This window comes from Arachis ipaensis, chromosome B9 (assembly GCF_059453495.1).
Source record: "Arachis ipaensis isolate K30076 ecotype BB chromosome B9, ASM5945349v1, whole genome shotgun sequence".
In the NCBI taxonomy this organism is placed as follows: domain Eukaryota; kingdom Viridiplantae; phylum Streptophyta; class Magnoliopsida; order Fabales; family Fabaceae; genus Arachis; species Arachis ipaensis.
The window spans coordinates 15,145,825-15,171,446 of record NC_142444.1 but is presented as its reverse complement, the minus strand read 5'-3'; the positions used below and the strand labels follow the sequence as shown (position 1 = coordinate 15,171,446).

Here is a 25,622-nt window from a genome sequence, read left to right as displayed (position 1 = left end):
ATGTCAGGATGGACTACTTGGATCACCTCAAGATTGCTATATGGCATCCAAATGAACTGCAACATGGAAATCAGTCAACATTACCAACCGAGTATATGAAAACAGAAATGCAGAAAATAGCATTATAGACATTCAAACTTACATTATCGCCAGTCAGCCTATCTAATCTGTGTCGGGTAGCAATCACACGGGGTCCCTTCTCATCCGACGACGGAAGAAACCGACCCCACCTGATCCATTACAAAGCGACCAGAAGTGAGCTTATAAAATACGATACAAACATGTGCATGACAATGATTATGCATCAAAATGATATACCTCGCAGCAAGCGGCCAGAGAATAGCATCAAACCCTCTAGGCCTGAATGCCGAGAAACACCAAAAAATCCAAGACTGTAGTAGCGACAACGGTCCAGAGAGGTTCTTTACATTCCGATTCGCAACCCTACAGAGACATCTGTATAACCAAGACAAGGTGGCCGAAGCCCAGCTGTACTTGCCGAGTCCATCGAGGTCTGCAACATACGGGAGCCACCGTAAGTGTACCCTGGCACCAGACTTATCCGTGAACAGCGCGGTGGACAACAACATCATAATGTAATCCCGTGCATAGATCTGTACCGTCTCCTCTAACGCATGAGCGGGCAATACTCTAAACTTGTTCTGGAACCAAGAAAAAGAAACTGTGAAGTCATCGATGCAGTCCTCCGGTGGGAGTTCACCAAATAACTCTCCAAACCACACCCATGCAGGCTTGCCACCCTCCATCAACTGCTCGAAGTCGCTGAGGCACCCACTCACTGCATGACCGTCAATTGGAAGGCCAAACTGGTATGCCACATCTTGTAGTGTTACGGTACACTCCCCAAATGGCATGTGGAATGTATGTGACTCGGGACGCCATCGCTCCACAAAAGCACTGATCAGCGGCTCATCAAGCTTGAACCAATAATCATTCAATCGAGCAACATGTAATAGGTTTGCACGATCTAAGTACGGGAGTATACGATCATGCAGTATCATCTTCTGTTGCCGATGCACGCTCCTAACGCATCGGGTTGGCTGAAAATACGCAAGCATAAGCACATCATTATTTCGGGTCCTTATACAGACACACATAGAAAATAACTTAGTTCAAGACAAATATCCAACTCACAGATGCCATCAAAATGGATATGTTCATAATAACATTTCATGTTCAAATCGACATTACCAATATAATGTAAGAACCATAAAAGTCACAACCGAACCGATCAAGTCACCGGGTTAATGGTTCAACCGGTAATTCACCGGTTGAACCGATTGACTCGGTCCTATATAATTAAAAAATAAAATCCCTAAAAAATTTTAAAATTTAAAATTTAAATACATATTTTCACTAATAATCCAACTTCAACATTTTAAAAAAAATTTGAAACTCAAGCGGTTCGGTCGAACCGGTCTTACCGAGTGATATCAGTTTAAACCATTTCACTCCGGGTTTGACCACACCCAACCGGTTCGTTGCCTCATCTGGTCAGATCATCAGATTGGACGCTCAGGATCGATTGCCCGGTTTTCCCCTCGAACCGGTCCGGTCTGGTCCGGTCTCAAAGTAAAAACAGCAAATTTTTTGGGATTCTACCATCAGAACCATCACCCTATCATGAGTGAATTCCATAATCTATTAAGAACACTGATTTCTAACGTCTTATACTAAACCAAAAAATAACTAAATCACTAAACATGGTATCCGGCAACGTCTTAATCAAAAAATATTCTAAGATGCATATTCACCCTATACAATATCATCCAACATACTATATCATCCAACATATCAATGTACTTAACATACACATGGCATCGACTCAACAACATTACAAAATTTAAAAACTTATCTCTTGATCAATAAATCCGGCAACATGCGCAATGCCGTTCAGGCGGTACATATCTCCTTGGTTCGTGGCCATTATCACCGCCGGAGAGATTCCCAACTCCACCAGCCGGCCACCGACAGCCCACTGCCACCACGTCCTGTGCCACTCAGACGCCTCTGCCCACCACCAGTTGCACCTTCGCCACCGGCTGGTCCCCACACCCGAAACACTTCTCCCCCCAAACTTCCTCTCCGGTCAAAAATGGTGGCTCCCAAACCTCCTCTCACCCTTTACGCCGCAGCAACAACAAAGATGACTCGTCCTTGAGTCCTTAGGGTTACTAACTTGGGCATAAATCGTCCCAGCCCAGTTAGTGTTACAAACTAACACATAAATCGTGCCAGACTGAAGAGGGTCCGAATAACATATAAATCGTGGCAGCCCAGTTTGATTTAGCCCATGAACACGTGAAACCTACTACCCTGGGACGATTTATACTCTATTTCTAACCCAAGAAGTCCTGCCACAATTTACGCTTAATTTGCCTCACAAGTTCATGCATTAATCGTCCTAGGGTGAGATGATTCATGTTTTATATAACCCTATGCACCCTTGGACGATTTATATAATAATACAAAAAGGATAATCACGTTGCAGAATCTGTTTCAAGAGAATCAGGTAATTTTGACTCCCATACAATTTATTTAAGTAAAAAATTCTAATATTTATTATTTCATAATGCTAATAAGTTTTTTTTAGCAATCCCGCTTCGAGAGTAAACAAAAAAAGGAAAGACAAGTCAAGAGAATTAATTAGATACAATATGCAACTAACAAATTCAAAAAGAAAGTGAAAAATAAATTAAATTAAAATTGCATCAAATTAAACTAGTAGAAATAAAGTGAGAAATTAAAGGAAAAAAATAAAAAATAAAAATGTTATTAGATTTAGAATTGTTTATAAGTAACATACTTTGAAAAAATCAATGTATAATCACTAAACAAATTAAGAATCAATAAAACGGAAGATAGAAGCAGATACCTCTGGATTTGAGTAAGAATGGCATCATTAGATTGAATATGTTGTGTAGATTAAATAAAAAATATAAACTCATGCCACCACTGTTAAAATTTTGGGCGAAAAGTAAAATAACAAGATAATTTTATATGTGAAGTTATTGTGTTGAAGTTGTTATTATATAATATAAGAGTCATTTTGTTTATAAAAATATTATTAATTAATTTTGTAAATATCCATCTACTAACTACTAGTCATTATTAACTTAACTCTCAACTACTAACTACTCTATCTAATAGTATTTTAATATGCTTCCACAAACCGATAAATGAAAGATGTCAATAATTCCCAACTTAATAAGTTTTGATGAAATGATTGAGGAAGAAGTGTATAGCGCAGTAACGTAGAGAAAGAGACATGTGGTGCGAGTCGTAGAGGAAGACAAATGAAAAGAGAAGCACGGCGTGGGCCGCGATTCTGGTCATGACGAGAAGGAGGAACAAGACTTCTGCTCTAGTTAGGGAAAGATGTGAGCGGCGTGCGGTGACGCAGAAGAGGCGATGCGTGCGGCGTGGTGATGCAGAAGAAGAAGGAAGACGCATGTGTTGCGGGCCGGCGATTCTGGTCATGACGAAAAGGAGGAACAAGACTACTGCTCTGGTTCTATGTTTGAGAGTGAGATAGGAGTGAGATAACCAAAAAGAAATAGGAAGAAAAAGAAGAGAAGAAGAAAGGGGACGTCAAGGATGTCGCAATGGCGCAGGGTGACCGGCAACGGGGTGAACAGATAGATAAAGAGAAGGAGAAAAGGTGCGGACAGGGAGTGGTTCTTGACAGAGGAAGAAAGAGAAAATGGATGAAGAAGAGGAGATAAAGAAGAAGTGACCATGACAATAAACTTTGAGAGGCGTGTGAAAGCGCGTTTGATCTCTTAATATCCATAATTTTGGGTCCGTTAGACTCGAAAGGACAAGACAAAAAGAATAGATTATTTGGTGAGGTGAGAAAGTATTAAATCAATAACAAGAATAAAAAAAAATTATGGATGAAAAATATTTGGGTGAAAAGGAAGCATGGTAATTTTTTACCGAAAGACTAATGGTTTATCCTCCTCAATGAGAATACTATGGCTCTGATATTATGTTAAATAGTAGAATAAAAAGATAATATTATATATAAAGTTGTTACATGATACAAAATCACCCTATTTATAAGAATATTACCAACTAACTTCATAAATATTCATCTACTAATTACTAGCCATTATTAACTTAACTCCCTACTACTAATAATTCTAATAATATTTTAATACCCACCACTACTCAATCCTCATGTTATAGATGGATAATTTTTTGAATTCAAACGAACGAATAAAACGAATCCATAATTTTCTACTTGGATGGGGTAAAACCCTATGGCTACGTAGGTTAGCGCAAACCAATAGACATTCCTGTTCTTAGCATCGTTAAATTATTTTAGTGAATATGATCTTTTCACAGATTTAGCTTAATATATATTAAATTTGCTTTTTTGTTATATAAAACTAATCTGTACAAGATGTCTCTGGTACGGGTTGAGAGATGGATCGAGAACTTGCAGGTTGAGGCAGATGCCGGATCACTTGCCTGGAGCAATGGGGGGTGGTACCTGCAAAGACACTCCGACGCTCAAGTCAGAATGGATCTAAGAGGTAGAAGGTGTGAGGAATGAATGAATACCTGGAGGGACCTGGGTCCTCTATTTATAGGTGATGGTGAATATCTTATCTTATCTTATTTGGCTAAGATAAGGGAGACGTTTGAATTATCTTATCTTATCTTATCTTATTTGGCTAAGATAAGGGAGACGTTTGAATTCGAAAGTTGGTTAGGAGCTCTAGTGGGTTGGTTCTGGGCCTTCTGGAAGGGCGAAGGGGGTTGGACACTGGTAACCGGGTTCGGAGACCGTTCTGGGTGTAGGATCCGTGGGCCGGATCCGTAACAGTTGCCCCCGTAGCGAGAGAGTGAGGGTGCTCGGTCTCATTGCTGGAAAAACATTTTCCTCGCCATTGTGGTTTGGCAAGGAGATCGTTGTTTGGTTTTTCCGATCGAGGTCGAGGATTTGGGGAGTTCCTAGCCGTTTCATGGTCAGGCCAGGAGCGCGTTGTTTGGGCGTCTCATCACATGCCGGGTTTGATGACCGTTCCGAAGAATGGCTCGGAGATCGGGTCTGGAACAGTTGCCCCCAGAGCATGAGAGTATGCTTTCATGGTCTCAATGCTAAGTCATTGGAGAGTCCGATTCTCTGTAGTTCGGGAGACTGTGAGGGGCCTGAAAAAGGCGTGACGTCATCATGCACCAATTGGTAGGATGTTGGTCAGTATGGCTTTCCGCGAGTTGGAAGACCGTCAGCTCATGCTTGTTTTGTGTGGCCTTTTTTGGGCCGTTATTGTGAACTTATTTTAGGCCTCTTGGTGGGCCGATTTCAAGACTTTGTTTATTTAGCTTATTTGGATTCCCGTTTTGTTGGCGTTGCGGGTGACCGATTCACGAGTCACTATTTTTGTTATTTGGATATCCGTTTTGTTATTTGGATATCCGTTTTATTATTTGGATATCCGTTTTATTGGCTTCGGGGTGATCGATTCTCGGGTAGCCGTTTACTTATTTGGATATCTGTTTTATTATTTGGATATCTGTTTTATTGGCTTCGGGGTGATCGATTCCCGGGTAGCCGTTTGTTTATTTGGATATCCGTTTTATTATTTGGATATCCGTTTTATTGGCTTCGGGGTGATCGATTCCCGGGTAGCCGTTTACTTATTTGGATATCCGGTTTATTATTTGGATATCCGTTTTGTTGGCCTTGGGGTGATCGATTCCCGGGTAGCCGTTTACTTATTTGGATATCCGTTTTATTATTTGGATATCCCTTTTGTTGGCCTCGGGATGATCGATTCCCGGGTAGCCGTTTACTTATTTGGATATCCGTTTTATTATTTGGATATCTATTTTGTTGGCCTCGGAGTGATCGATCCCCGGGCCGCTATTTTTGTTATTTGGATACCCGTTTTGTTATTTGGATATCCGTTTTATTGGCTTCGGGGTGATCGATTCCCGGGTAGCCGTTTACTTATTTGGATATCCGTTTTATTGGGAGTGGGTAGATCGATGTTGTTTGTCATAAGACGAGGTCTCCTGGTCCGAAGTCTCGTCGTACCGTGCTGCCATTGTACCTTAGGCTTATTCTCTATTTTAAGACTAGCTCACGTAGGTGTGCTATACTCCTGACCTTGTCTGCAAGGCCCTACTTTGCTTCTTTGTCGTTTCCTCCCATGGTTCTGCGTGGATTTTGGTGTGCATCGAGATTGGAAAGGAAGATTCTTGCTGCGTCTCGGGATCTCTTGCATAGGGCTAGGCTGATGTTGTCGTATTCTACCCCGGTTTCCCGGTCTCCGTGGATGGTTCCGACGGAGCCATCTTCTGCCGTGAACTTCATTAGAAGGTATTTGGTAAAGATGACGGCGGAGAGGTCGTTGATTGTTTTCCTTCTGAGGATGACGTTATAAGCGGTGGAGTTTTTGAGGACCACGAACTCGGACAGGATTGTCTTCCTATGGCTTCCCGTCCCTATGGTAAGGGGAAGAATGATGGAACCGTCTAGCTTGAGGAAGTTGTCTCCGAGTCCCGTGACACCGTTGCGGTGTGTTTGGAGATTTTCGTTGCGGAGCCCGAGCTTGTCGAAGGCACCTCGGAAGAGGATGTTGGAGTCTGCGCCAGTGTCCACCAGTATTCTCTGAACTAGTCCTGTTCCGATTCTCGTCGAGATGACGAAAGGTGCGTCTTTGGCCGAGGTGCTGTGCTGCAATCCTCGGGCAAGAAAGTTATCGTTTTGTCGGCTGTGGTAGCTGGGGCTTGATCTCTGACGGCCAAGAATTTGAGGTCCTTTTTTAGTGTTGATCTTGACTTGCTTGACACATCCTTGCCCGTGATGACATTTACTACTATGGCCGGGTCGTCTTCTGGACTTTCCCTGGGAGGTTATTTTTGTGTTCTCAGGTTGCGTCCTTTCCTCTCAGGCGACCTGTCTTTTTCCGCATGTTTTGGTTCTCTGATGATTTTGGTGAACTCTGGGGGTTTGCCGTCTCTTATAGCTTGTTTGAGGGCGTCTTTAAGGTCGAAACAGTCTTGTGTCCTGTGCCCGTAACCTCGGTGGTAGTCACAGTAAAGGGTCTTGTTGCCGCCCGTTCTTTCTCTGAGTTGTCGGGCTTTCGGAATAATACCCCAATCCGCTATCTGGTGGTATATCTCGGTAATCGAGGCTGTCAGGGGGTGTAGTTCGAGAATTTCCCGATCCTGGGTGGTCGGTTTGTGTTGGTTTGTTTGGGTTGGTCTCTTTGACTTTCTCTGGGCATCGAATTATGGCGGGGAGTCGGGTTGCCGTGTGGGGTGTTGCCGTGTTGCCGTTTATTGGCGGCGACGACCTGGCTGACCTCCTCGTCGTTTATGTAGTCTCTGGCGAAGTTTTGGATCTCGTGCATGGTCCATACTGGCTTGGTGGTGAGGTGTTTGCAGAAGTCTTCGTTCATGAGCCCGTTGGTTAAACAGAGGCTTGCGACGGAATCCATGAGTCCATCAATCGTTAGGCATTCATCGTTGAAGCGGTCCAGGTATTTTCGTGTGGATTCATCTTGTTTCTGTGCGACCCCTAATAAGCTGATGGGGTGTTTAGCTTTGGTGATTCTGGTGGTGAATTGGGCCATGAACTTCCGTGAGATATTGTGGAAGCCAGTTATGGATCCGTTGGGGAGGGCGTTGAACCATTTGATCGCAGGGCCAGCTAAGGTTATTGAGAAGGCCTTACACCGGATCATGTTGGCGGCTCCTTCTAGGTTCATCCTGGCCTCGAAGGCCGTTAGGTGTTCCCGGGGATCGTTGGTCCTGTCCTATTTCATGTCAGTGGGCTTGTTGAAGTCCTTCAGGAGTTTGGCTCTCAAGGATTTTTCTGTGAATGGGATGGCTTCCATTATCACGTGCATGTTTCCTGCTCGTTTGGCCTCCGATGGTGTCGTCGGTCATCTTCTCCGCGTCGGTGTTTCGGGTCTAGGGAAACGCTGCGATCGTGCTGTTTGCAGTGTTGTTGCTCAGGGGGAGTTATGCCCCAAAATGGTCCCTGAGATTGGCGTCGTGCACTAAAATCGTCCCTCAGATCCCAATTGCACCAATTACGTCCCTGAGATTGAGAAAAGTGCACCATATTAGTCCCTGACCAATTTTCCCTTAACGACGTGATGACATGGCTGGATGACGTGGATGGTAAGTGACACGTGTCACTCCATGATTTGGCCACGTGTAATGATATGATGATGTGGTGACCAGTGACACGTGGCATGCTGACGTGGATAGTTGTGCCACGTGTCACAATGTTATTTGGCCACGTGTTCGTTTGTGCCACGTGTCGCGACAGTATTCGTCCACGTGTCATCCATTATGTCATCGTTGTAAATGCACCAAATTAGTCCCTCACTTTGCATTAAGTGACTTATTTTAGTCCCTGAAATTGAATGTCGTGCACCAAATTAGTCTCTTCACCAATTTTTTCTCATTTTTTTTAAATTTAAAATTTTCAATATCTTAGATGCACTAATTTCAATTCTATTTTTTCATATATCATTTAAATACAAGTGTTTTCATAAAAATTTGTAAGATTTTAGTTTTAATTATATAATTTTTTTAATAATTGAACATTGGTAATTTTTGTAATATATAAGTATGTTATTATAAAAAAATAATTATATGATTGATTGGATACTTTTTGTTTTCATAAAAAAAAACACGTGCTTTTAACAAGAAATCAATAATTAAAATATATATATTTTTTATTCTTATGAAGTACACGTTTTCGTTATGTGTAAATGAGCTAGATTGAAGGTTTTTCAAGCACTTTCACTATCATCTCCGACCTTTGCAGTATAAATAAAAGAGGTCGGAGATGGTAATGAGGGAAACTTGAAATGCCTTCACGTCAACTCCAAGACGTCGGTTAGAGGTATCTGCAAGAGAAAAAAATATTTTATAAAAGTACTGAAAGAGGTCGGAGATAGTAGTGAAGGTGCTTGAAATACCTTCACGTCAACTCCAAGTCGACGGTTAGGATATTCGCAAGAGAAAAAATATTTTATAAAAGCACTTTTATTTGAATAACATGTGAAAAAATAGAATTGAAATTAATGTATTCAAAAATATTAAGAATTTTGAATTTATAGAAAAAAAATAAAAAAATATTGGTGAAGGGACTAGTTTGGTGCACGACATTCAATTTCAGGGACTAAAATGAGTCACTTAATGCAAAGTGAGGGACTAATTTGGTGCATTTACAACGATGACATAATGGATGACACGTGGACTAATACTGTCGCGACACGTGGCACAAACGGACACGTGGCCAAATAACATTGTGACACGTGGCACAACTATCCACGTCAGCATGCCACGTGTCACTGGTCACCACATCATCATATCATTACACGTGGTCAAATCATGGAGTGACACGTGTCACTTACCATCCACGTCATCCAGCCATGTCATCACGTCGTTAAGGGAAAATAGGTCAGGGACTAATATGGTGCACTTTTCTCAATCTCAGGGACGTAATTGGTGCAATTGGGATCTCAGGGACGATTTTAGTGCACGACGCCAATCTCAGGGACCATTTTGGGGCTTAACTCTGCTCAGGGGGCATGGTGTTCCTGGTATCGCGATGAGATTAGGTCCTGGAGGTCGCTTGGCTTGTATGCTCCGGGTGGTACCGTTCTTTGGGTGTGACTCGGCCTTTGAGGTTTTGCATCCTGAGGCACAACTCTTGGATTATCTGGACCGCCTTCTCTCCCAGGCCATCGGGTGGCCGGGCTTCAGTGGAAGGATGATTGTCCTCTCTTGGTTGTTGCTGGGTTGGGGTTGGTTGGCGATGTGCCGCGTTTATTATCCTCCCATGGGTGGGAGGAGTGTTATCTTGGAGTTCGGGAGTTGGGCTTTGTGGGTTTGAGTTGGGGTGTCGGGTGGAGGATTGCTCCTCGAGGTTCTCCGTCATGCCGCCACGATTTGGCTGTCCCCCGTATCTGTGCAAGAACCTTGAGAACTTTCTTGATCTATTGGCTCCTGAGAGGTCTGAGCTTGGCCACGATGGTAGCATTTAAGGAGGTCGTTCATGATGTCATGGCGACAGAGTTGTCACAGGTGAGGCGGCAGATGACAGAGGTTTGGAACCTAGTGTTGAAAGAGATGACCTCGTGGGTTTGGAGGAAGAGCTTGAAGAGTTCAAAAGAAGAAGCAACCTCACTGGGCATGGAGCCGAAGTAGAGGGAGAAGATGGGGCCATGGCGCTTGGAGAGACGGATGGGGGAGTGGTGAATGAGAGGGTCCAAGAGGTGGAGGTGTCCCACTAAAGGGAGGCGAGACTTTGGGCTCAGAGGTTTTGGAATTTCACCGTTGGAATAGGGCGAGGGTGCATAAAGAGTGTTATCACTAAGAAGGTAATTGCAAGTAACATTGTTCCTTTGGGATTTCGCCGTTGGAATAGGGCGAAGGTGTGTTATCGCTGCAAAGGTAATGTAAGTTAAGGAAACATTATTCCTTTGGGATTTCGCCGTTGGAGTAGGACGAAAGGGTGCATAAACATGCAAAGGTGATGCAAGTTAAGGAAACATTATTCCTTTGGGATTTCGCCGTTGGAGTAGGGCGAAGGTGTGTTATCCCTGCAAAGGTGATGCAAGTTAAGGAAACATTATTCCTTTGGGATTTCGCCGTTGGAGTAGGGCGAAAGGGTGCATAAACCTGCAAAGGTGATGCAAGTTAAGGAAACATTATTCCTTTGGGATTTCGCCGTTGGAGTAGGGCGAAAGGGTGCATAAACATGCAAAGGTGATGCAAGTTAAGGAAACATTATTCCTTTGGGATTTCACCGTTGGAGTAGGGCGAAAGGATGCATAAACATGCAAAGGTGATGCAAGTTAAGGAAACATTATTCCTTTTTGCTCTCAGTTACACGCAAGAAATCTGAGTTTGATGATTGCTCTTCTGAGTTATCCGCCATGCCGCCACAACGTTGCAAAGTCCCCACAGACGGCGCCAATGTACAAGATGTCTCTGGTACGGGTTGAGAAATGGATCGAGAACTTGCGGGTTGAGGCAGATGCCGGATCACTTGCCTGGAGCAATGGGGGGTGGTACCTGCAAAGATACTCCGACGCTCAAGTCAGAATAGATCTAAGAGGTAGAAGGTGTGAAGAATGAATGAATACCTGGAGGGACCTGGGTCCTCTATTTATAGGTGATAGTGAATATCTTATCTTATCTTATTTGGCTAAGATAAGGGAGACGTTTGAATTCGAAAGTTGGTTAGGAGCTCTAGTGGGCTGATTTCGGGCCTTCTGGAAGGGCGAAGGGGGTCGGACCCTGATAACCGGATTCAGAGACCGTTCTGGGTGTAGGATCCGTGGGTCGAATCCGTAACATAATCCTATCTTCTTATGCGTGACATGACTCGATCCTATAATATTTTCTATTGTTTTAATATGACACCCTACTCCTCTAATGTAGGGCTGTCACGGGTCAACTATACCATGGTGTATTATTTTAAGTAGATTATTAAACAATTCATATAAATCACATATTAAATATGTATAAGCTTCTAAAATACTGACCTGAGCCATAAAAAAAAAAAAAAGCTTATCAAACTAAACAGACTAAACTCGTTTCCCTCTTTCATATTGTCAAATTTTTTCTATAAAGGAAAACCAAAATAATCAATTTTGGGAATGGGTAATACTAGGTAGACAAAAAAAAATACGCAGAACTTGCCTTATTTAACATTAATTAATTGTCGTAACAATTAATAAATGCTAAATAAGACAAGTTACGGCTGTTTTTGGCTGATTTTTTTTTTGTTACCAAACATTTCCGTTTGGAAATTTGGGTGAGATTGAAAAAAAAAATAAAACAAAATTAAACAAGTTAATGGGTCAGTTCTTTTTTTTTCCCCCGGATTAATCAAATTAATTTTTTTTAACAGTATTAGCTCATTTTAACTGCCCTGCCTAAATGTGATATCTAAACACATACATTCGTGTTAGCAATTCAACCACCTTCTTCTCGTCAGGCTGTTTTAATTCCTTTCTTACATAATCTTTAAAATAGAGATCTCATCACCATTCTAAATTTTAAGCCTATTAATAATCATACTTGAATTTCAAAATTACGCGTTAAATTTATAGATATGTAACATACATTTTGTTCCCGGATTTACATATTGCGGGGATTGGGGAAATAGTCTCTCACATAAAAGCAATGACTATTTTAATATTTTATAAACTCATTTTTCATACAAAATCAACAATTAAAAATATGATGTATATAACTTATAAATTATAATTTTGGCTTCAAATATAGTTATTCTGACTTTTTATCTCTTCTAAAAGCTTAAATTATATAACAATGATTTTACATAAGAATCTTTTTTAAACTTAAAGTGTGGTCAATAATAATGTACAAATTTCATCAAAAATATAATTCTAAACTTTTAAATATAAAAAGTCTTACAATTGACATCACTTATGCATGCCTAGGTCACATTTAACATTAGTTCTCTGTTAGGAGGCCCGACATCGTGAGCACGTTTAAATGTGTTCAACCTTTTAACCTAATAATACTACTACTTATTTAAATATTTTTATTAATTAAGTCTAATTAAATTAATTTAAAATCAACAAAAATAAATTATGGATAACATTATCTTTTATGATGTACAGATACTACAAGCGATTCACAAATTTTAAAATTTTATAAAACACAGAGACACGCATATATATATATATATATATATATATATATATATATATATATATATTTTATATAAATCGTAATAATATTTAATATTATATTGATATTAAAATATAAATTATTTTTAATATATTATTAATTATATAAAATATTTAAAATATATTTTTGTTAATAAATAATAGGTTTAATTACTCTACAGGTCCCTATAGTTTCATCGAATTTTCAATTAGGTTCCTATACTTTTTTTCTTTTCAATTGGGTCCCTATACATTATTTTTTTTTTCAATTTAGTCCTTGTTAACGTTAAACGTTAAAAAAATGTTAGTGAATTGTGAAATTACTTGTATACCCCTAAGGACCTAATTGAAAGGAAAAAAAATATAGGGACCTAATTGAAAATTTAGAGAAATTATAAATATTCAATGAAAGATATTCTTATAATCCTTATTTAATGATTCGACGACATAAAAAATATTCCTATAATCCCTTTTATTTTATCACTGTCATTTTTTTCTTATTTATATACAAATTATACCAAAAATATCTTCTCTTTATTTTTTTTACTTTCAAAATACCTTATCTTTAAGAATATATTAGAATGATTTAGTTGAACTTCAACTATGCTTTATGTGTTGACGAATAGGGTTAATTTTCTCTTAATATAAAAGAAAGTAAGAAACCAGTGGTGTACTGGTGTCATGTTAGGGGAGCCCTTGCAAGACAATTTGATCTCTTGAAAAACAAACTGCAACTAACAAATAGCCTTCTGCCCTTACCTATTACAATGAAGAGCTAAGCTACCCAATGCTGCAACTGCACACTCACAATTGACAAGGATACATACAATTACAAACAGAGTTTATGCAACTTGTAGTTTCCATGATATACATACAACATGAATCATTCAGGTTCCATGAACATCGCTAAACACCTAAACCTATTCAACAGTGCCCTTCTATTTTCTCCTTGATCTGCTATATAATCTGGAAGGTGGTGAAGGGGAGAACTCAAATGGAAGTGGCGGAAGATCCATCTCCCCTTTCAAGATCCATCTCCCCTTTCAAACTCTGGAATTTTTTGCAAGCAAGCAAGCGCCAAGTTGATACAAAGGCTTGCTTGGTCCTTGTTGTAATGTTCCTTCAATTTCTCGTCCACTAGTTCTAAAATGTTACCCGCTTGAGCAAGATGCCTACACCAGCTGATCAAATTAGCTTTCTCAAGCTTCATGGGAGATGCCAGAACATGTAGCGGCCTTCTTCCCGACACAATCACAAGAATCAAAACCCCAAAACTATATATATCGGCCTTCTCCATTAAGAAGCCGCAGCCGCCATACTCTGGAGCATAAAACTCAATATGTGAGCAGATGACCAGAATCTATCCAAGGTGCCAAATAGGGGATGGCATATATTGCAATATCAATATGAAATGACATTATGTCTAATGGCTTTCGGCTTCCATTAGACCTTAAATATAAAACTTCTAATTTATAGCAAAATTCTAAATCATCCATGAGAATTGAAAAGAAAAATCAAGAGGCATTGAAGCCTGCAGAAGCAGGACACCATTTATTGTTGGAAAAAAGCAAAATTTGCCCTGCTTGACAGTAAAAATTTCCCTCTTTTAACAAAATCCCTATATATAAATATCCATATTGTAAACCCTAAATAAACTATTATATCAAAATAATTCAGAAATCAATTCAACAAATCGATAATCAACCAATGCCATATTTTTAAACAAAATAAAATAAGCATAAACATGAAGTTTTAAAACTGAAAAAAGAGGCTTTTTTTTTTTTACCTGTTTGCAGATAGTTCAAGTAGAAGGAGATGGAGCAGAGGCACAACGCGGGGATGGGAGGCCAGGCGCTACGAGGCTCGGCACGGTGCGGCGCGGCGACGTCAGGCGAGGGGCTTCACCGCGAGGGACGGCGACGGCTTGGATGGAGAAACGCCGAAGATCTCCGAACAGAACAAACCAGAGGAGACCAGCGCAGAGGGGAGGATGCGACGGACAGCAGACCACCAAGCGTCCGTTGCAGAGGAAGCCAGACACGGACGCGGACGACGGACGCAGGAGACGCAGGAGACGCAGCAGACGATCCTCGCGATCTTCAGAGAGCAACCTAGGGTTTGTTTTTCTTTGGGACGAAATGAAAGGGGTGTTTTTGGTATTTTGAAAAATTACATTTTTGTTCAGCTAGCTAATCCAATCAAATGACAAGAATATTCGTTTTTTATCAAGAATATTCTGTTATCTTAAACGTTATATTCACGGCAGGGACTTAATTGAAAAAAAAATAATGTATAGGGACCCAATTAAAAAGAAAAAAAGTATAGGGACCTAATTGAAAATTCGGTGAAACTATAGGGACCTGCAGAGTAATTAAACCTAAATAATAATATATACTATTACAAAATTTATTTCAATAATACATGTTAAGAATAAGGTTGGATGCTGACATGTGATAGTATTTAAATGTGTCCAAGCATGTTCGAAAAAGAATTTTTTAGTTTTTATTAAGATATGGTTGGACACAGCAAACACGTGTGTCGGACGAGTGTCAATGAATATTGTATTCGAAATGTATTCGATACACAAACACGACAACTCAGCGAAATGTACGTACTTCATAAATTACTTCAAACTTTATTATTTAACTTAATTGAACTTAGTTCATATATAAAAAGATTTAAATGTGTAGTATTATATTCAATATCTATCCCAATAATAGTTACAAAATTTATTTAAAATGTCTTAATAATTACAAGTTTTAATTTTATTAAATTCATAACGTACGGATGCCCTCTTAATAATAATTTACTGTTAAGAAAGTGATACTACTTTACAAATTAAACATGAAAGTTATTATAAGATGTGTTTGGAATTTACGTCGGGAATAAGAGAAGTCAGTTTGAATGTCTTGAAACGTTCTATTTTTATGTTTGGCAATTTTTTAGACTTCTGAACGTAGAAGTACATGCTTTCCACCTCTAAACGTACATTCACGTGAAAGTAAAAATTGTAACTCCTGCATTTACTTGGGGAAGGTTGATTACTGTTGAGAAATTAGATAAAAAATTTATTCATTTTCTACCAGCTCTACCCTTCATTTTCTTCTATAAAAATGATACAAGTAACCATATAACTTTTTCCGTAATTCTTTGTATTTTTTGTTTCAAATTTTTTTTTTCATCAAGATCTTTTAGATAGATCTGTTTTAATCACTGTCTAGGTAAATATTTAAAATTTTTTTATTACTTTTAGTACTCTCTTTCATATTTTGATTTTTATGTTTTTTATTGTATTGTTTTTATTTATATGATAAATATTTTTTATATTATTTTTTTAGTATTTTGATGTTATATTTTTAGAATTCATACTATTTTTTAGTTCATATGAATTTTTTTTTATCATTTACTATACTATTTTTTATATGTATATTTTTTAAAGTCTTTTTTATTTTTATTTAGTTTTATTTGTATAATTTTTTATTTATTTTTATTGTATTTTTTTATTCATATAACAAATATTATTGATATAAATTCTTATTTTTATTAATTTTTATGATATTTTTATTATTTTTTTATATAATTTTTTTATTTTTTATTGTACTATATTTATGTCGTGTATAAAACTTTTTATTTTTTATTTGATTTTATTTATATAAATTTTATTTACTTCTTATTGTAATTTTATATGTTAACTTCTGATATTTTGTCAGCTTTTATATGATACTTTAATTTGGTAAATAAATATTAATTTTATTATAAAATTAATTAATAAGATTTATTCAATATAAAAAATTATTTAAATTAATGTCTTTTTTAGTAATTTTTCATCTAAAAATAATTATGAGTAGTATAGTTCAAATAACATTTATTTTATTAGAATCTATTTTGATATAAAGGTTATCAAATATAAATCATATTAACACAAACTTATTATTTTTTTTATCAAAATCAAATTTGCAAAATCAATTTTATACAAATTTTCGTTTGTAAACTATAATCCAAACACATGTAATACTACATTTATTTTTCATTGCTCTAGTTGTGCACTTTATTAAAAAAAATGTTCAAGAGATAATAAAAATAAGTTTAAATTAGTTCAATTCTTTTATTTTATATTTATTAATTATTAATAAAATAAATAAATAAATTTAAATATAATAAACATATAATTATAAATATTATATATATATATATATATATAATTATAAATATTAAATTATATAAAATATTTTTATGTTATTATCTTCTTAGTATTATTATGCTTTTTTTATATCACAGGAAGAAAAAAAAAAAGAAAAAGTAGTGAAAATGCAAAATAAGTAACAATGAGTAGGGATATTCGTGGGTATGAATAATCCGATTATCCATCTAATTCGATTATATTAATTTTAGACTCAATGAATAATCAGGTACAATTAAATCTTACCCTATTAAATTTGATCCTAATTAATTCGGATATTAATTCTAAAATTGTGAAACCCATACCAATTAGTTTAATATTAATTAAAAAATAAATAGAATCTAATAATATATAGACACAAAAAATTAATTATCATATATTTATATATAAATATATATTATTTAATTTATTTTTAATATATATTTTATAAAAATTAAATAATTAATATAATGACTAAATTTTTGTATATATATAAAAAGATTAAATTTTAAAACATTTACTACTTCACAAGTCATCGAAATATACTACAAATTTAAAAATAAAGTTGATCCAAATAAGACTAAAAATATATGTAATAATTTTTATTTATTAACATTACACAAAAAGAATCACACGAATATCAATAAATTATAAATTAAATGATATAATTTTTTTTAGATAAAAACTCAAATACAGGTGATTTTATATGAAGTTGATAAACAAGAATCATTAGATGATTCAACTAAATTTTCATATAACAGTTGTCGCCTATCAGCTTTATCTGAAGTCAAGTCGAGCAGTTGAGTTTTCACGTCTCTTTTAATATATGTAACTGTTTATGATAACGAATGGAGCTAACATGAGTGGGCAGAGTGCCAGTGGCTATATATATATATACAAGTGGGTTATGGGCTTCTATGCTTCGCAAAAGGATATACATAATAAGAATCACAGTTATGGCTTTCAAGACTTGGATCTACGACCAAATCCAAGAACCCCTTTTTTCCAACATTCACCTATGGCTACTCTTTACAATCACCGTCTTCTTCGTCTTCAACCACACAAAGAAATCCAAACCCAATTCAATGAACCTTCCTCCATCACCACCAAAACTACCCTTCATCAGAAACCTCCTCCAGCTCGGCACACTCCCACACCTTTCTCTTCTAAACCTCTCCAAAACTTACGGCGACATCATGATGCTACAATTGGGTCAAAGACCCAACCCAACTCTGGTAGTTTCATCCGCCGAACTTGCAAAAGAGATAGCCAAAAACTACGACCTAGTTTTCTCAAACCGGCCACAAAACACGGCCACGAAGATCTTGTTGTACGGCGCCACCGACGTCGGGTTCGGGCTCTACGGAGACGACTGGAGGCAGAAGAGGAAGATATGCGTGCTTCAGCTTCTTAGCACGAGAAGAGTGCAATCATTCAGAGCGATCCGAGAAGAGGAAGTTGAAGAGATGGTGAGGGTGTTGGTGAGAGCGAGTTCAAACGAGGAAGCGGTGAACTTGGGGGAGATGGTGGTTTCGAGTTCGAACAACATAGTTTGTAAGTGCGCGTTGGGAAGAAAGTACGGAGAAGAAGGTGGGATTCAAGATTTGGCGAGGAGAGTGATGATTTATTTGACGGCGTTTACGGTGGGGGATTATTTTCCGGCATTGGGTTGGGTTGATGTGGTTAGTGGAAAGATTGGGAGGTATAGAGAGACTTTTAGAACGTTGGATGGATTGTTTGATAAGGTTATTGAAGAGCATAAAATGGCAAAGAAGGAAGAAAGTGATGGTGATGGTAGTAATAATAAGAAGGATTTGGTGGATGTACTACTTGGAATTCAAGAAGATGCAGCTATGGTTGATGGGGAGTATAAGCTTACCAACAATGACATTAAATCACTTCTCATGGTATGCCCTATCTATCTATCTTTTCTCTGCTCCCTTCTTAGCTTTTCAATTGGTGGAACTCAAGTGTATTCTACTTCACCTTAATAGGTGTCATTAGATAAAAATTTAGTCAAATCAATCAAATCATCTTACGACTTTTATTTATCAACTTCACGTGAAATCGACTGTAACTGAGTTTTTATCTTTCAATTTCATAACCAACAATACTCGATAAGGTGACCCACCCCTCCAAGTTTTTATGTAAAGGCAAAAAAATATAAAAAATTCGACGAACCATAATTTATTGTTTTCGGCTAATATTTTAATTATTAACATAATTTCTTTAGTTATCCATTTATCTATTAATATACTTTTAATTTATGCTTTTAAATATTGTTGGTTAACGTTGATAAAAAATAATAAATTTTATTAATTTTTTAATATTTTTCAAAAATATTATTATATATATATGAATACTAAAAATTAATTATTGAATTAGTCATTATATATTTTAAAATATATTTTATATTAATAATTAAAATGGTGGTTGATTTTTTTGTATATATCTAATATAATTGAAAGACATCATATATAAATTTTTAAATTGTTTAATATATTTGACTAATAAGTTATAATTATAAAATTTTTAACTATCATTTTTATACGAAAATTATTAATGTTGTGCAAGTATGAGATGTATAAAATTAGTCACACATAAACAAAAAAAGTAAAGAGTTTATAAAATGGAAAACTCATTAACTTATTACTTTAATTTATTATCTTATTTTGGTCAGCTTAGTTTAATTAAAAAATAATTTTAGTAACTAAGAATTAATTAGTAAAAATAAGTTTTAAAAAACCAACAATTTCTTACTAATAAATAATTAATGCATTAAATTTAATTTTTATACATAGACTAACCATGATTTACGTTCATATATTACATAATTTTCACACACTTGTAATAAAAATAGAGACATAAATTATTATATTTTATATATTTACGTTCATATTTTTTTTCATTATTTAGATTTGCAATCTTTTATTTATATTTGATTTCTATATTTTTACGAATTAGCAACATAACTCATAATTGAATAATAAATTTTGCATAAAAAGTTGGAATATACTAATTAAATACATATTGTACTTGTTTGAGTGTTATTAAGTTGATAAAAAAATAATAAAAAAATTAATTTTTTTAATTTTTAAAATATTTAATAAATTTTTAATAATAAAAATAAAAATACTAAAAAATAAAAAAATATTTTTTTGAAAAATTATAATTTATATTTTTTTAAATATATTTTTTTTAAAAAAGAATATTTTTCAAATAATAAATAAATTAAAATATTTTTATATTATTATATCTAAATATAATTGATAAATAAAAAAATTTTTGAATTAAATATAAAATTATTTTATTTCTCTATAATTTTTTTTTAAAAGAAATTTTTGAAAAAATATAATTTTTTTAGAAATTCAGTCAAACAAACAAATTGTCAATAACAAAAATCAAAAGGGAAACTTAGAAAGAAAAAAAGAAAAGTAAGAAACCGAAAGAGTACGTAATGTTTTTGTCCCATATGTATTATCCCATAACATGAATTCAACAGATGAGGTCAAAGGATATATTACTATCTCATTCAGATCATTCATCTCTTATCCAATATTTACGAAACTGAGTCATATTAGTGCCTTACAGACAAAGGAACGACAATATAATATGCCTCATCTTTCACTTTATTAATAAATAAATTAATAAATAAATAAAAGAAAAAGAATCCGGCTTTTTAAGCTAAGCCTTAATTTCTTCTATTTATTAATTATGTGCTAAGAAAGACAAAAAATTATATATTTAATTAAATTATTATTTAATAATTTTTAATTATTAATTTTATATATACGTGAATATAAATTTTTCTTTTTGCTAATTGTATTTTAAATATCTTATTAAACACATATATTTAAAAAATATTATTTTTTCTAATCGAGTAAGTATCTAAATTATGAATGTTTAGTTTTTATATGAAGTGAGAATGTTTTTAAATATCTAAATTTTTATATATTATGTTGAAGATAAGTTCATACAAAGCGGGTCAACTGCAGGTCTTACCACTCTTGCAGAACCGCATTTCGATTTTGATCTATCACTTTAACATAAATAACTAGGACGCCACATCTATTTTTATAATTTTTAAATAACCTCTACTGCCAGAAGTCAATTTTGTTTGATATATAATTATTCAACGCATTATATTATGTATACATTAAAATTAATTATTAAAATTAATTATTAATATAAAATATATATTAAAATATAAATATATATTAAAAATAAATTAAATTATTTATTTATATATAAATATATTAATAATTAATTTTAATAATTAATTTTAATAATTAATTTTAATATATAAATAATATGTTGATTTGATAATGATTGAATTGAATTGAGTGTCTAATTATTATACTCCACTTCAACGTAACCCCCTGGACAACGTAACAGATTTCGTATGCAAACGGTCAGACACAAAATCTTCAAAATCTTATTAGTTTATTGCATGCTCATAATATAGCTAGTAACTATTCTAAATATATTATGATTTCTGACGATTTCGAAGAAGTTGACTATTTTGATATTTTATTCAATGGTTTCCTTTTCATTTGTTGTATATATATATATAAAATCCACATCAATCGTTAAATTAAACTATTTTTATTCGAATAATTTTCAGATAGATAATATTAAATATATATATTAATAATATACAAATTTCTTTTTTTCTTATTTTTTACAAAGCAAATTATGGAACCAAATATTTTTTCAAACAATGTGATATGTTACATTGGATAAACTTTTAACCCTTCTTTTTCTTAGTAAAATTACAAAATGTTCTTGTAAATAAATTATAGCCAATACGTACTAAATATTTAAACAGTGATTTTAAATCCAAAAATCAAACATACTCTGAAAATTAATCATTAAATTATAGTAAAAATTCTCATGCAGCCGGTGAAAAATCGTTAAATAATAATTTGAGTATATATCCATTTTGGTCTTTAAAGAATTTTAAATCAGACATTTTAGTCTCCAAGTAAAATTAATTACTCGATTAGTCCCTAACAATTAATTCCGTCAATCACTTAGGTCCTTGGCTCCGTAAACTCTAACGGAAGACAAAATGGTCCCTGAAAATTCTAACATAAGACAAAATGATCTCTGACAACTTTAACAAAGGACAAAATGATCCCTGACCCCTTTATTCGAAAACGACACTATTCTTCCACAATTTTTATCATATCTTGCATAACCCTAACATTCATACTCTCCTTCTTCACCTTCACAGTCTTCTTTTTCATCTTTTCCTTCCTCCTCTTTAGCTCCAAGATTAAGCCATGGTGTAATTGTCACACATGTCGCACCTACCTCAACATGTCATGGACCACACACACTTCCTAAATCTTTGTGACTGGTACATCCGCCTCCTCTGTACTTCACCCACCAAAAGCATCCACTTCCACGTCTTTGATAACATCACCTCCAACCTGAACAACATCCACGACATCCTCAAGACCAAGTTTCACAACTACTCTAAGGGCACGCCTTTCTCCACTCTCCGGTAAGCAATATAGATTGTTGGACATTAGGACATCATGAGAAGATTCTCCTTCGACATCATATGCAAATTCTCATTTAAAATAGACACCGAGTGCTTCATTCTTGCTTTTCCGGAGTCCAAGTTGGCAGATAGCTTCGACCTCGCATCCAAGCTATTACAATGAGCAATGTCGCCGTTGCCGCTCATATGAAAACTGAAGCGATTACTGAACATTGGTTCGAAGAAGAAGTTAAAGGAAGCAATCGAAGTGGTGGACAATGTGGTCATGGAGATGTTAGGGCAGAGGAGGAGGGAGATGGCAACGACGATGACGAGTCTTAACAAATTAGACTTGCTGTCTGAATTCATGGGATCCATCGAAAACGACAACTAGTTGAGAGACATAGGCATTAGTTTCTTGAATATGAATTGGTTGAGAATAAGTTGAGGATCTTTTTTTCTTGCGAACATTAAATTTATAGAGTGTGCATTGTGTAGTTTGAAGTTACAGTGTTAGACTGTTAGTGTTATGCGATATATGATGGAAATTGAGAGAGAACAGTGTCATTTCCGAACAGAGGAGATCAGGGACCATTTTATCCCCTGTTAGAGTTGTCAGGGACTATTTTGTCCTCCGTTAGAATTAACGGAGTAAAGGACCTAAGTGACTGACGGAGTTAATTGTTAGGGACCAATCAAGTAATTAATTTTAGTTAGGGACTACGTCCAGTCTGAAATTCTTTGAGGACCAAAATGAGTATATATCTAATAATTTAATAAAATTTATCAAATTATCTAATGATTCTCAAGTATTAATTTTACATAAAAATACTGCATGTAAATTTTTACTTTAAATTATACACTATATATATTATTTTACATATTTTTATTTTGTGTTTTATATGTATTTGATTAGCTAATTTAATTTCGTAATATAAAATAAGGTTAAAGATAGAGATAGAGGGACGAAACTTAGCTTGTTAATTTTAGAAAAAAATGATTCAATTATAAATAAAGAGTGTCAGATAATATATTTTGATTATAAAATTAATAATATATAATAAATTGATGAATTATTGCAGGACATGTTTGTAGCGGGCACGGACACAACTTCAGCAACTATAGAATGGGCAATGACAAGACTTGTGCAAAATCCAGAAATTATGAAGAAAATTCAAGAAGAAGTGAGAAGGGTTGTGAGATGTAACAATTCATCAAAAGTGGAAGAAAACCACATCAACCAAATGCAATACTTCAAGTGTGTAGTGAAGGAGACTCTACGGTTGCACCCACCTTGCACCGTTTTGCCTCCACGAGAGACAATGGCTCATGTCAAACTCAATGGATTCGATATTCCAGCAAAAACAATGGTACCACCTAACCTAATTATTCATTCTCTACACATTTTCTTTTTAACTTTTATTAATTTTATAAATATAAGTATAACTATCTTCATGAATATTATTTTCTATCATATCTGCATATTTATTTTATAATAAAATATATTTTTATCTTTAAAATTTATTATTTTAAAAAATATCTTTAAATTTTAATTTATTTCAATTTTGTTTAAAAAAATTTTAATTTATATCAAATATACTTCTACATTAAATTTAAAGTTTAGGACTAATCTAACAATAATGTTTGACAACAAAAAATTTTTACTAAAAATTTGTGTTTGGCTTCCTTATATTAAAGATAATTCTTTGTTAATGAATTGATTTTATATTTTTTAAAAATTTAGTTGACAAGGATATAATTTGATACAAATTGAAAATTTTTGAGATAAAATTAAAATGAATTAAAACTTAAGAATATGTTTTAAAAGTTTTAGCAAACTTGAAGTAAAAAAACATACTTTATTTATCCCTTATTTTATTAAATTTGTGGTATAGGTTTAATTTATCATATTTAATATAATTGTGTATTTGTATTGGTACAACATATAGGTACTAACTAATGCATGGGCAATTCAAAGGGATCCAAAATTGTGGGAAAGGCCTGAGGAGTTCATGCCTGAGAGATTTGAGAAAAGTGAAATTGATTTCAATGGTGATCAATGGTTTGAGTTCCTTCCATTTGGATATGGGAGAAGGGGTTGTCCTGGAGTGTTCTTTGGGGTTGCTATTGTTGAGTATGTTCTTGCTAGCCTTCTCTATTGGTTCGATTGGAAGCTTCCAGAAAATGTTTCATCAGGTCATGACATTGATATGAGTGAGGAATATGGACTCGTTGTCTCGAAGAAAGTGCCTCTTCACCTTAAACCAATAGCACATGTTAGAGCTTAATTAATTAATCTATTAAAGTCATTATATTAGCTAATGTTGTTTCCGTGTTATCTTTGCTTTATTGTGATGTATAGCGTATTAAGAAAAATAATAGTTAATGAAAAATGCTATTTGTCACTAAAATCAGTTACCAATGTATTTGTGTATAAATATATGTGTGATTTAATTTATTTTTAATGTGTATTTATATTTTAATATGTATTTTATACTAATGACTGACTTTAGTGATTGATTTTGGTGTACACGTAACATAACCCATAAATAATAATGATGGATGTTGCATGAAAATAATATTGAGTTATGTATATCAGTTATCAACTTCCTCTGATAAAATAATATTTTGATACTACATACATGATGTATGTATGCCAATAACTCAACTAAAAAATGGTATATAAAGTGTTATTTTTTAAAATTTCTTCATAAATATTTTAATTTTTGTTGTTGTTGTTGTTGAAATAATAAATTAAACATTTTAAGTAATAAGTCTTTAAAGCATAGAATAATAAATAAATAAATAAATCTCTTTCATTTTTCTATTTTTGGGATAAATCCAACTGTGAGGTCATTTTTAGAACACCAAGGGTGACATTAACAGTTGACAATAAAATACTACTCATCAATGATGAAGAGCCGTAAGATAGACTGATACGACATAAAATTTAAAAAATTATATCAGTATAAATTTTTCTAGCACGAAGTCAAAGTCATATTATCCGTATCTGACAACTGCGAAAATTATTTTTTCAAAAATATATCATCACCTGGTTTTTCAACATCCAAATTGATCATACAACTACCCAAATAAAATAATACAAGAGAGATCCAAAAAAGAAACTCGCAACCAAGCATCAAATAGAGTTGAGCACTTGAACCATATGAAATCATGTTTAGGAAGGCGAAAAGATGATAAAGACGTCTAAAACCTTTTTTTTTAAATATTTTTTAAATATTTTTTAATAATTAAAATTTAATATATATAA

General features: G+C 34.5%; 1 protein-coding gene and 1 long non-coding RNA gene across 2 annotated transcripts; one reads left to right on the top strand and one right to left on the bottom strand.

Moving 5' to 3' along the window:
- Positions 1–13,400: 13,400 nt before the first annotated feature.
- LOC148543839 (uncharacterized) lies at positions 13,401–14,838 on the bottom strand. The gene is made up of 2 exons (XR_015899946.1): positions 14,491–14,838; positions 13,401–14,024 (listed from the first exon to the last, which is right to left on the bottom strand). It is a non-coding gene; the product is annotated as an uncharacterized LOC148543839 (long non-coding RNA).
- A 2,859-nt stretch (positions 14,839–17,697) lies between these two features.
- LOC107615150 (phenylacetaldehyde oxime monooxygenase CYP71AN24-like) lies at positions 17,698–24,809 on the top strand. Its single transcript, XM_088500638.1, has 3 exons — positions 17,698–18,770; positions 23,434–23,721; positions 24,301–24,809. Exons 1-3 carry the CDS (start codon positions 17,781–17,783, stop codon positions 24,637–24,639), a joined length of 1,617 nt encoding a protein of 538 aa, XP_088356764.1. The 5' UTR covers positions 17,698–17,780; the 3' UTR covers positions 24,640–24,809.
- The last annotated feature ends 813 nt before the right edge of the window (positions 24,810–25,622 follow it).

Excerpts from the sequence above, each read along its gene's own strand:
- LOC107615150 (XM_088500638.1), top strand. The coding sequence starts at position 17,781 with ATGCTTCGCAAAAGGATATACATAATAAGAATCACAGTTATGGCTTTC. Across the intron at positions 18,771-23,433 it reads ACATTAAATCACTTCTCATG|GACATGTTTGTAGCGGGCAC; the intron begins GTATGCCCTATC and ends GAATTATTGCAG. Across the intron at positions 23,722-24,300 it reads ATATTCCAGCAAAAACAATG|GTACTAACTAATGCATGGGC; the intron begins GTACCACCTAAC and ends TACAACATATAG.